This window comes from Stegodyphus dumicola, chromosome 8, assembly GCF_044657685.1.
Source record: "Stegodyphus dumicola isolate Sdum_Otavi_A_Nest chromosome 8, ASM4465768v1".
NCBI classification, from domain to species: Eukaryota; Metazoa; Arthropoda; class Arachnida; order Araneae; family Eresidae; genus Stegodyphus; species Stegodyphus dumicola.
The window spans coordinates 24,093,507-24,106,581 of NC_140775.1; the positions used below are offsets into that span (position 1 = coordinate 24,093,507).

At 32.0% G+C, this 13,075-nt stretch overlaps 1 protein-coding gene across 2 annotated transcripts in view; it reads left to right on the plus strand.

The window, feature by feature from the left end:
- Positions 1-13,075, plus strand: part of LOC118197116 (ERI1 exoribonuclease 3-like) — a 44,020-nt gene that overhangs the window by 19,881 nt on the left and 11,064 nt on the right. For both annotated transcript variants that reach the window (XM_085821670.1, XM_085821669.1), the window contains exons 4-5: positions 1,967-2,058; positions 4,709-4,781. In XM_085821670.1, the coding sequence (XP_085677796.1) occupies positions 1,967-2,058; positions 4,709-4,781 (165 nt within the window). The remainder of the gene's footprint in view (positions 1-1,966; positions 2,059-4,708; positions 4,782-13,075) is intronic.

Here is a 13,075-nt window from a genome sequence, read left to right on the forward strand (position 1 = left end):
ATTTACAGCTAAAACTGAATCTCTCAACTCCCATTGATTGACATATTAAATATCTGTAACAAAATTTAAATACTACTACTTCTTCAACTGCACTACAGCCTATTACAGGCCAAGGCCATCTCAACAAGCTTCCTCCAATGGATCTGATAGTCACTATGGTCCTCTAACAATTGATTTTTAAAGTCTTGAGATCTGCCTCCACACAGTCTGTCCATCCTGTGCAAGGTTACTACTATTTATCACAAACCTTTTTCTGTTTGTCTTCTTGCCCATGGCAGATCTTGTCTTTCTGCTGGGAAAAAAAATTACTTCATTTCATTCATATTTTAAAATTTTTGTTTCCTTATAATCATCTAGGCTTTGCAAATTTTTTCTTATTCAAGAATTTGATTATTTGATATCTGTTGCCGTTAATAGCAACTTTTCTTCTATAGTAATTTGTTAAGCCAAATTTACAAAAATTTGCTATTGTCATCATACAAGACATTTTTTTGTTGAAAACACTTATAATAATTTTATTGTTATTTCATTTTTTCTAAAAAAAGAAATAAATTTTCATATTAAGGAATACAAATTCTAGGTTTCCTTTAAAGTCCAAAGGGGTGTTAGCCCAGAAGCGCTGTTAGTTTCAAAACATCATTTTGCGTTGAATCACTTTTCAAATTGTTGCCACCAAATATTGCCCTGTATTATATTTAAATAAATTAAATAATGAAGAATCTGCATGAACGTATGTAAGTTTCTCGCATTATGAAAAAACAAAAGTACCTAGAGTCACCAAATTTTAAATAACATAGTCCTCCACTGTGCCCTGGTCCATATTTAGGTGCCATGGACACCTGGAAGCCCAAATTTGGATTATATATAATATATATCATATTTTGTAAAACTTCAGCAAATTTTTGATTATAAAACTCAACAATTTTAAAGTGAGCAGTAGCAACACTGTAGGGAATAAAACATTTTTATCTCCAGCACACGAGATTGTCTATCAAAAATTCTAAAGATATGCTGTTTTTAAATATTATTAGCCCAAATGCTCTGAAAACATGTATGTGTCTGTAAGTGAAAAAACGCATGGGTGTTATATAAAATCTAAAATTTCTCAGATTTTATTTTGATTTTATTTTTGTTTTGCTCAATAGATTATGCTATGTTAATTTAATCTCTTATCCTGCTTATTCATGGGGGGAGCTTGAAGACAAATGACGTTTGTCATTTGAAGCATCATTGACATTGCTAGTTTTATATAAAATCTGTACTAATCTAGGATTGATTTTTTTTCCAGAATTTATGATTTATGAATTATATTGTAGTAAAAAATGGCCCAAGTCTGTATTTACTAAAACTTGTTGGCGTATTTAAATATACTTGAAAATAAGTTATGTTATAAAATAAATTTCTTCCAACAGTCATGACACTTATGTTTCTTTTGTTTAGGATGAACTGCTTTGTAATTTAGTTATTAGCTAGAAATGTGTATTTTGAGTGCTGCAATAAAAATGATATTTTTTGAAATATTTGTAAAAATATGTAGGTGTTTTGTTACATATTTTTTGGTTATGTAATAGAATGCTGTGATTGTCCGTAACTGATAATGAAATGGTCAATCCAAAAATCATGTTTTATTAGAAGACACTTGAATTTTTGTTTATATTAAATTCTCTGTAAATGAACCTATAATTTTGTATTTAGAAGAAAGAGAAATGACTTTTGTAGCAATTAGTTATAAAAATTGTGATGACTTTAAGTACTGATAAAAATTTCCAATCAGTGATAATTTTAATATTTAAACTACTAAATGCATTAATGATGGCCTTTTAATTCTAGTTTATTTCAAAGAGTTATCTATTTATGTTAAAATTTCAGGTTAATTTGGTATACTAATTGAATATTATATTTTAGTATGCATTAGAAGTACTCTTTAATTTATAGCAATGTTATCATTTTTATTTTTCATTTATAGGACTATCAGAACTGGCTTCATAAAGAAGGTCTTTTGAAACCTGGTGTCAAACTTACATGTGCTACTTGTGGAGACTGGGACTTAAGATTTATGTGAGTGAGTATGCAAATTTTTTTTTTTGGAAATAATAGTTTAAACAATAAACATAATAGATCTTTAGACAAAATTTAACTACGGTTAAGCTTTAATTCTGACTGAAAAATCTGTATGCTTTTTAAAAGACAATAAGATACAGACAGAAGAGTATTTAGTTATAGGATTTAGAGCTCAGTGTTTATATGACTAATCAGCTGAGATATTAATTAAAATTTCTCAAAACACTCATATTTCTGAGTGGCAGCAGTCTTATGTGTTGGAGAAAAAAAATGTTGTACTTTTAAAAGTGTTGCTACTGTTCGTGTCCAAATCGTAGGGTTTGTTAATAAAAAATTTGTAAGTTTCACAGAATCTGTATATATAAAGAAGAATGCCTGTTTGTGCATTTGTTTGCATTGTTGATTTCTGGTCAATTATGATAAATTTTTTGCCACATTTCAGTGGCTAAAATTGAATATAGGGGAAATATTGGATGGAATTTGAGCTTTTATGCCCATTTTAATTAGCAAGACGAAAATCATTAAAAACTGCATGCCATTGTTGCTGATGTAATGAGAGAGAATTAGTTTTTCTATTTAAATTTTTTATGGGTTCTATATTGTGTAAGCATGAAAAATGTATGAGTATGAATAATAATTTTTTCAGCATTATTAGAGAGTGGTATCATTCTCTTTGTTGTTAGATACATTACTCTCAGTCTAACTTCCGCAGGTCAAGAATAAATCCATACTTCATCAGTGCCAAGTGGGAAAATGAAACACCTGTCATTGGGTACCTATACTTTAACTGATTAAATAATTAAACTGCGAATAAAAATTTACAAAACAATTTAGGTTTTAGGATTATTCCGGGGACCATAAAACTCTCCAAGTACTGGGATTTAGCACCAGTTATGGATATGCATGAAGTTACAATATACTCGTAACATCTGTGCTTTCATTTGATATAACCCCGACTGATCCTCAATAAGCTGTGCTTCATTTTCATGGACAAGGATATATATTAACTGTTACTGCTGTATATTTTTCTAAAATAATTTTAAAATTTGAGACCTGCCTTCTACAAAATAGCAAGCAGTGTATTATTTTCAATTATATGGGATCCTATCATCAAAAAATATATATGTATATTAATGAGCATAATGTGGTCAGCAGCATACGGTCAACAAAACAGTAATAGAATGGTACAGTTACATGCATAAAGTTTATACGCATGACATTCTAAACCGAGCTTCTGATAAAATTACAGATATAATAAAATAGTAGAAATTGAGATAGATTTTTTATGAAACACAAAAACAAAGGGGTCAGATACTGATAGTTTACTAAATAAAGAGGCTTGAGTTACAAGTGACAAGATAGAATTCCACAGGAGCAATTGATGCAGTTTTAGCGGGATCTCATCTTACTGTCATGATTCAATAGTAGCCAACTTTCACGGTCAACAGAATAATATGTAAATACCAATTATAATAATTTAATAGTCTTAATGCATTCTTGAGAAATGTTTATAGCATCCAAAATTTTTTACAGGCTGTATTATTTGACAAATAGTAGAAGTAAAGTATCTGTGGCCTAAATAATTCTCATAAATGTCTGAATTTTTTAGATGTACAGTAACCAAATATCTTATGAGAAGATACAATAGTACAATATAATAATACATTTAGTTTTAGGAAAAATCAGGTACTTGGAATAAATGACAGTTAACACCCAGTTAACTGGACCTTGTTTTAAAAAAAGTTAAATTTGTTTATTGTGGAAGGAAAGAAAAAAATCATTGTAACTAATCATCCATACTTAAACAACACATTCTAGAAAAAGTCCAAAATGGAAAAGAAATTTGCCTCAATTATTAGCAATGATAGTATATGATGTCTACTTAATGAACTATACAAAAAAGTTCTAACTGACATTTTCCATGAATTTAACTTTTTATGCTCATTTGAACTTAAGTTTCTTCATTTCTAACAATATTTAATTTTTCATTAATAACAGTGTATTCCTTTTCTTTTGAATACTGATTTAATTTGCATAATCAAATTAACTTATTCTCTTGATCAAACTACTTGAAAGTATAGATGAATTGTTAATGATAATATGGATTATTAGGTTTTCCTATTTTTTTAAACTTATCCTCAGATTAACCATGAGGATTCCATCCCTAATACTAGTCCTGCTAATCAGAAGTCAAAATTTATTAAAAGAAGGTCTGAATGCCTCTCCTAGAAATGAAGCTAGTCCCTTTCCTGTTTAATACAGCAGTAAATATATATTTTATTCAAGCACTGAATTCCTGAAATTTTTAAAATTTTTTTCTTTCTTCTCTGTATCTCTATCCCTTTCTCGTTTTTTAGTTTATATGTTCTGCTTCACTCACTGCATTTAAGAATTGAAAGTTTTAAATTTAAACATCCGTTCTGTTTACCACTGTTCATTGCGCTTAGCTAGAAAGTCTAGCTTTTGCTGACTGTCATGAAATGTAGTTGCTAGCAGGTGCTCGAATGCTTCAGTGAGAGACAAGATAGGAGATATTTAAGGTCCTCAATTTTATTTTTGTAACAGTTACTCCTAATTATTGTGTTTTGATTGGTACCTGCTGCTGCATGTTTTCTTTATAAATAATATATTTTTGTTACATACGTAGGTTGCCAATGCAATGCAAAGGACTGCGATTACCTGTTCCTGATTTCATGAAAAGATGGATTAATGTGAAAGTGGTAATTAAAATATTTTCTCCTGTTTAATTTTACTTGTATATGATTCCTTGAAAAGTAGAATAGCATAATTCAAACATTAAAACATTGCATTTGTGTAGAAAATTAAAGGAAAGCTGTACAGGAATACCTTGCCTTCCTGTACTATAGTCAACTTTGGACTAACTGGGAACAAATAAACTAGTTCTTGTTTAAACATATTTCGTTAATAATTACTGTAAAATAATTAAATAATGTAAAAATTACTGTAAAAGTGGAATATAGGAAAATTATTATCGTAGGCAAGGTGATGTGAAATTATGGATATTAATAAAATAATTCCAAAGTGATAGAAAAATTACATACAAAGTCTGAGATCTAGAATTGTCAAGGCTTCCATGATTCTTGATTTGGAGATCCAATATTGGATTATGAATCGAAATCTATGTGTAGAATTTATGAAATTAAAAATATGAAAGGTTGTTTGCAAATTAAGTATTTATGATCTCAAAATAATCAAAAGTTTTTAAAAAAGTAAATTTTTTTATGTATGTTTTTTAAGCAGTTTCATTTTTATATGCTAATGCTTTTAATTTTATAGAGAAACATATTTTCTTCTGCAGTTACATAGTTTCATTTCTAAAATTCTATAACTGCCGAATCGAAAATTCTTATTAAGTAATCAAATAAAATCTTTTCATCCTTAATAATCTCTTTAATGCTTTCTTCACAATCAGTGGTAATATTTACTAGGTTAAAATCCATTCTACATGTTTCACTGTCTATTAATTGATTAATAATAGGGCATTGTCACCACAGCCTTCTTCTTTGGTTTGCCATCAAAAGAAAACAGTGTGTGCAACTTTCTACTCCAAGCACAATATTGATCTTTGGGGCTAGATGAGGTAATAAAATGATGCCCCCTCCACAGCCAATCCAGAGCCAAAAATGAAAGTATGATTTTGTAGCTGGCAGATGTTGAATATCAAAATAACATGTAGAATGATTCAACATTATAACAGGTGATGTTTTTCAGAAAGAAAAAAAACACTCTGCTATTTGGAACAAAAATTGATTTATGGCATGCTTGCATTTGCTTGAGTAATGTATTTTCCATTCTTACGTTGTATGAGAAAAAGGAAAAAAATATTTTAAATTACCAGAGGTTCAGGTAATAGATCATTCTGGGTATTAGATACCTTGATTTCAGATTTTATTACGTACTATCACAAACCATCAGCATAAGACAAAACGGCCTATAAAACATACAAAAAGAAAAAATATGGAATAGCAGTAATAAAAAGCAAATTATGACTGTGAGATAAACTCTTCCAAAAATAAAATTCTCAGCAGCTTCTGATGTGAGTTTGAATTCAGTGATATTGTTCTTCAAATTATCTTGCAAAGATTGTTGTTTAATGTCATTTATAACTTCTTGCGTTAGTTCTTTTTGTTTTGAATATTGATTTATTTGCCAGACCAAATGATCTTTTCTTCAAATTTAAATTGCTTGAAAGTACAGATATAAACTTAATAGTATTTTTGTTACTTATAATATGAGTTATTTCTCTTTCTTGTTTTTTCAAGAAACAGACATTCATGTGTGAAATACACTCCTTCAAAATTGCTTCACATCTTAAATAAACACATTTAATTATATACATTATACTACAGATATATGGCAAATATGCATTACACAGCTCATCACACTACATTCTCAAAAACCCATGCCAGTTCTGCCTCAAACTGAAACTTTTTCTCACATGCTTGTGGGGGTGCTACAACGCCCTTTGTGGAAGATCTCAATATACTCCCCACGGATTGCTGTTCAGGTCATCAAACTACCTCTTACATGAAATTATTACTTAATATTATTCTTAGTAAACATATAGTTTCTAGATTAAATAGTTTATGCATATAAATGAGTAATACTTAAGCCTAAAATAACATATAGATGTAAACAATGAATTACACAAAATTAATAATATAACTAATTAATAACATAAAAACTTCAAGAAATCAAAATGAATATCAAGTTAAAGTTCAAAATTTTTCATGATAGTTAACTGTCTATTGGTAGTTCTTCCTTTTATAATGGTTGGGGCAGAGCAGACAAACAATGACTAATGACATCCTAGATATGCTCGATTTGCAAAAGATCAGGGAACATTACAGGCCAAGTAAGCAATGGGACATGCTTGAAGGCTTATCGGCTAATGAATGCCATGTGTCGTTTGTCCTGCTGGAAAATACCACTTTGTAGCCACTAAAAGTAAAATAGCATAATTGGCTTCATCATCTCATCAATGTTCATTGTGCCTTTGATGCGTAACAGAGGTGACCCTGCTATCATGAGTGATGGCATTCCAAACCATTATGCCACACTGATGAGTGGCATGGCATACAACACTAATAGTTAGATTGGCTCAACTGATGTCTTCAGACTCTTAACCGGTGATTATCATCAGACAGACAAAACCAAGACTTGTTGTTGAATACCATATTGTGCCATTCAGATGTTCATGTATCTTGTTGCTGACACCATTGCAGTCTTTCCTGTCAATGCTTTAGCATTTATGGCAGTCTTCACAAAGGTGTCAAGCAGCTTTCAGCTGAATGTAGGGAAACTGTTCTCTTCCAGATATCAGAGAATCCAAAGCTTCCTTCACATTCTGCAAAATATCCACAGTACTCAACTGTGGAGCTGCCATCACTTCTCTTCATATGCATCATTCTGTGCATTTTGTGGTAGCTCTAGATGAACCTGGTCTTTTGCAACTAATTGCATTTCCTTCAGTATTCCATTGAGATGAAGTTCTACACACAGTGGATACATCTACGTGCGTTTCAGCAGCGATATAATGGCAAGACCACCAGCCGAATGTAAGCCTACCATTTGAACTCTTTTAAAATCATCCATTTACTGGAACTGCATATGGTTTCATCGTTAAGGCATATTGTCATTCACACGCATTTTCTGGAACATTGAATTTTTCAAAATTCTCGTGTAAGTAGCATAGAGTGGCGACTGTTGGTTCATCCATCATTTCCTTCGCTTTTATCTTGCACTATTAATCTTGTGACCAACTTGCATTTTACATCATTTGCATGACTTGTTCCATTACATATTCCCCCAAAATTTGCATATTTATACAGCCAGATCATAATGGTGTTGCATTATCTATGTCGACCTGTGTACTTTGAAAAGTACTACTACCTTTCTTAGAAAAATGATGACTGGTACAGGTTTTGCACATATGCCTTTTCAACGTATTCCTGCGGATTCCCTTTATGTTTCACCTATGGACCATTGTGCCTTGGTTTCTTGAAAAGGGCTCCTTCTAAGTACACTGCTCAAAAAAAAAAAAGGGGGGGACAATTCTATATCTCTCGTTCTGCTGGGCTGATTGACAAAATTCAAATTGTGACCTTCATGTCACAAAAGCGCGACTTAGGGCATATATTAGATTTATGTCGTAATTCGCTCCTACAACTCATCTGCCTTTTCCTGCATCTGGCAACCGCATCAGCAGCTAGAGGATTCTCGAAGCTGGGTGATAAGTTGACTTCTCCACTTGTGCGCATGAGAGATGCTGCGACAGCAACGTGGTGAACGGATCCTAAAAACTATTACGTAGTAGCGTAGTAGTTAAGAGACTTTCAAACATCCCCATTTGGTGTGAGGATTACCAATATTGTGATGCCACCCTATGCTATGGAGCTAAATTTTTATCTTACTTCTTTTCATCTTTCTATGTTTCTTTTTTTTCTTCATTAAAATACTAAATCTTAATATTGGTGTCATTCTTAAAGTAAAGTGGAAAGACACCCACATGGGGGCTCGGCCCCGCGAACTCTTTCGACTCCTTGAACTAAAATCTGTTCTTCTCTTCAGCTTTTTAAATCCCCTAGACTACCATATTACATATCGAATATTCCTATAAATGATGTACTACTGTGGAATAATATCGCAAGATCCCAGTTGTTGTGATTCGTCAGCACGTAAGTAGAGCTAATTTTATTTGATGAAGTAATACTAATGAGGAAGTAATATTCTTTCAAGTTATTTTGAATATTTGATGACGCCTTTTTATGAAGTTTATTTGACGAAGCGAAAGGCATTTGATTTTGATGAAAATTCATTTTATTTTTGAATGATTATTACTTTGAAGAATTAACACTTCCGTTTTCAAATTTAATGTTGATGATAATTAATTAAACAGTGTTGATGAAGTTTAATTGAATAAGCTACAGGTATTTGACTTTAATGAAAATCCATTACTGATTATTTACTGAATTGTGATGTATTAAAAAAGTTACTTTGAAGAATTACTTTCGTTTTCGAATTTGATGCATAAATTTCTTATTTCTTGTGATGCCCATATTTTACAAGGACTGTACAATATTAATCGAAGTTATTAATTTTGATATCATATCTTAACGTGAAATTATATTTTCCATTCTTAACATAGTCTTATATGAAAATTTGTTTGACGATATATTTTACCATTTGTTTGAATCATATGTTCACAATTTCATTTATGATTTTTGAGTGTTTTAACATCATAGTTATTGTGTAATGTACTAAGAAGAATTAATATTTTTGTGAAGAATAAGAAAAATTAAGAATATATTTTGGTATGCTAATTTCTGATAAATATTTAATACCAGATAAATATTTGACGAAATCGAAACATACATATTTTGTGGAATTTCATATTTGGTTAAAACAAAACTGATAAATAATGGCTACACTTAACGATTATCCCAACATTGCACAGTCATTAAAAACCGCCAGTTCTAAGCATATCAAGCTTTTACATCGTTTAGTTTTTGGCTCAGATGGTGATCGGCAAAATCGTGCTAGGTTACGCAATTTTTCTGGTTTTCCCAAACCATTTAACTTTGAAGATACGAAACAAAAAATTATCGAAGAGTTTTCTCTTGCGGAATTAATTGCCATATGTAACTTACTATATTTAGAATTTTCCACCGATATTGAAAACGGTGCTAACAATATTCTTACGAATCTAAGTGATGTATTGTTATTAAAATCAGATTTCGCTGACTACAGCGACCTTGAAGAAGAAGCTTTGGTGCAAAGTTCACCTTCCACGCATAGCATCGCCCAAACAGCCATTAATCACACTCCAGATGGCTCTTTATGTAAACAAATGGAGGCAAAAATCTCTCTTGAAAGTGCGCCTGGAAATTTATTGCTTTCACAAACACAGACTGTTCCGTTTCAATGTTTTGGCTTAAAGGACATTGTTGATTTGATCAAACCCTTTTCCTCTCGGGATAATTATAGCGTCGAAACTTTTATTTCTGACATAGAAGATATTTTTAATCTCTATCAAATCACGAATCCTGTACACCAAGTAATTTTTGTTAAAAAATGTCTTACAGGTCCAGCTTTAACATTAATTAGATCAATTCGCGGAATTACTAATTGGGAACAATTAAAACACCATTTATTAGATGAATTTTTGGATAAAATTAATAGCCTTCAATTACATAAAATAATGGAATCTCGTCACATGCAAGCATTTGAAACCTTACAATAATATTTTTTAGCTATGAGAGACCTCACACACAAAGGTTCTATGGATGATTCTTCTTTGATTGAGTATGTGATACATGGTATTCCTGATTCATCAAACACCAAAATAATTTTATACAGTTGTAAATCCATTCCTGAATTTAAAGAAAAACTGAAGATTTATGAAAAACTCTTTAACAATTCAAAACATTTGAAGCAAAATACTCCAAAGAAATTTACAAATTCCTTTCCCAATGCTAAAATTGATACTAAACGTACATCAGACACTCAACCAGTCTGTTATTCCTGTGAAAGGCCACAAAAGGAATATTTGTCCTAATAAATCTAATGGCAAATTATGTTATGGCTGCCAAAATTATGGCCACGTTCATTCCAACTGTCCCAAACGTTATGGTAGTTCGACCACGGAATCTGCTCCTAGTTGTTCTACATCTGATAGTACTGTAAATGCACTTTCTGCTCAAAATTTTTATAAAAATCCTATGCATGTTGATATTCAACTTTGCGTTAACTGCTTTCTATGACACTGGATCACAAGCAACACTTATTACGGAGAAAACATACCGCAAAATTAGTTCTCCACCATTACATCCTTCCAGAATTACATTCTCAGGACTTGGCCGAGACACTGTTCAAAGTATTGGATTCTTTCAGGACTACATTCAAATTGAAAACACTATTTTACCTGCTAAAATTCATGTAGTAAAAAACTATATGATTCCTCTTGATGCGATTATCGGAATTGACTTTTTGCAACAAACTCGATTTGCATTTGATAAAGATGGTATTCATTTATGCAACAATAATAATGATCAAATTTTTGTTAATGTTGCTAATGTTACTGATGATCACACAGTTCCACCTGATCTGTCACACATCTCAAAATCTGAAATTCGTGAGGAAGTTCAACATATCATTACTCCTCACAACCCACACGAAGTTAACACTGCTATGGAAGATTTTCAGAAAATAACAGAAAATGAAAATCAATTGAAGACAACAAGTAAGGAAAATGATAATGATGATGCACATGATGATTCAGAATTGGATTTAGATGATGACAATTTGGATTTGGATGATCTCGATGACAAAGATGATGCTGATACCAATCATGGAACTCATGACGATGATGTTGATGAAGATGGTGATGACGCAGACAACGACATGGATCAAGATCATGATATTGATGATGACGACAATCATAACGCTAATGGTGCTGCTGCTGATGATGAAGGCACTCCTGAAGCTAATGAAGATGATGTTAATGATGTTGATCAAGATGACGTTGCTGTTGTTGATGAAGATCATGTCAATGAAGATGATGTTGATGATAATGACAGTCATGAAGCTAATGATCATGATGATGTCGATAATGATCCAAGCGTACAGAATACTGAAGAAACTCTGAAAAATAAACTGAATCAGTTTGAACAAGCATGTGCTGATCAAACAAACGAGAAAACACCTGCTAAAAGTGCAGAAACTCCCAAAGAACAGAAAAATAATCTAAGGAAACAACTTGTCTCTGACATTCCAGTTGAAGCTTTTGAGGCAACAAAGAATGTTAAATATTTGGAAGAAAAATTACCGTTTCATATACTTTATCTGCTTCACAGCCAAAGAAACGCAAGAAGAAAGCCTAAAAGTGTAAACGAAGAAAATTTAAACAAACTTCAAAGACAATGAAATTGCTGACACAGCATGATGATGATAAAGCTGCATTATGCATTGAAGCTCAACGGAACCTCCTCCGTTTAAAGCAAGTACATATATGACAGTATAAGAAACGACGCAAACCTGCCTGCAAATACAAACTTGGACACCAAATCCCAATCCAGCCTGAACTGAAACTTCCACTTGGACTCAATCTTCGACTTGAACTGAAACTTGGACTTAAACTTCGTCCCAAATTTTTCGGTCCTTATGAGACAGTACATCCCTATGATTGTTGCGAAGTACTAAAGATACGCCATGAAGGAACCATTATGATGTCAACCTCTGCTGATAAGATGAACTGGTGGTGCACAAAGCTAACATTCGCCACCTGGACATTGATTTTTTTTTTTCACTTTCTCTGCTTTTTTTTTTTTTTTTTTTTCTTTCTTTTCAGATCAACCCCCAGGCGAGGACACCCGGCAAGGCAGAATGGCCGTGTGGTAATTCGCTCCTATAACTCATCCGCCTTTTCCTGCATCTGGCAACCGCATCAGCAGCTAGAGGATTCTCGAAGCTGTGTGATAAGTTGACTTCTCCACTTCTGCGCGTGAGAGATGCTGCGACGGCAATGTGGTGAACGGATCCTAAAAACTATTACGTAGTAGTTAAGAGACTTTCAAACATCCCCATTTGGTGTGAGGATTACCACTATTGTGATGCCACCCTATGCTATGGAGCTAAATTTTTATCTTACTTCTTTTCATCTTTCTATGTTTCTTTTTTTTTTTTTTTTTTTTTTCATTAAAATACTAAATCTTAATATAGGTGTCATTCTTAAAGTAAAGAAGAAAGACACCCACATTTATATATAGCTCTACTCTAACATAGTTATTTTGACACGAAATCAGACTTTTTCTGAAATAACATACCAATTTTTTCCCATATTTCGATTCTATGACTCATATTACGCCTAATTAAATTTTGTAAAATTTGGTGCGAAATTTGCGGAAAAATTCAACAATTTATGTTGGTGCTTTTTATTCAGTTTGCGCCAAAATTAGTTCATTTGGCGAACTTCTTAATATGTGGCAACCTATTT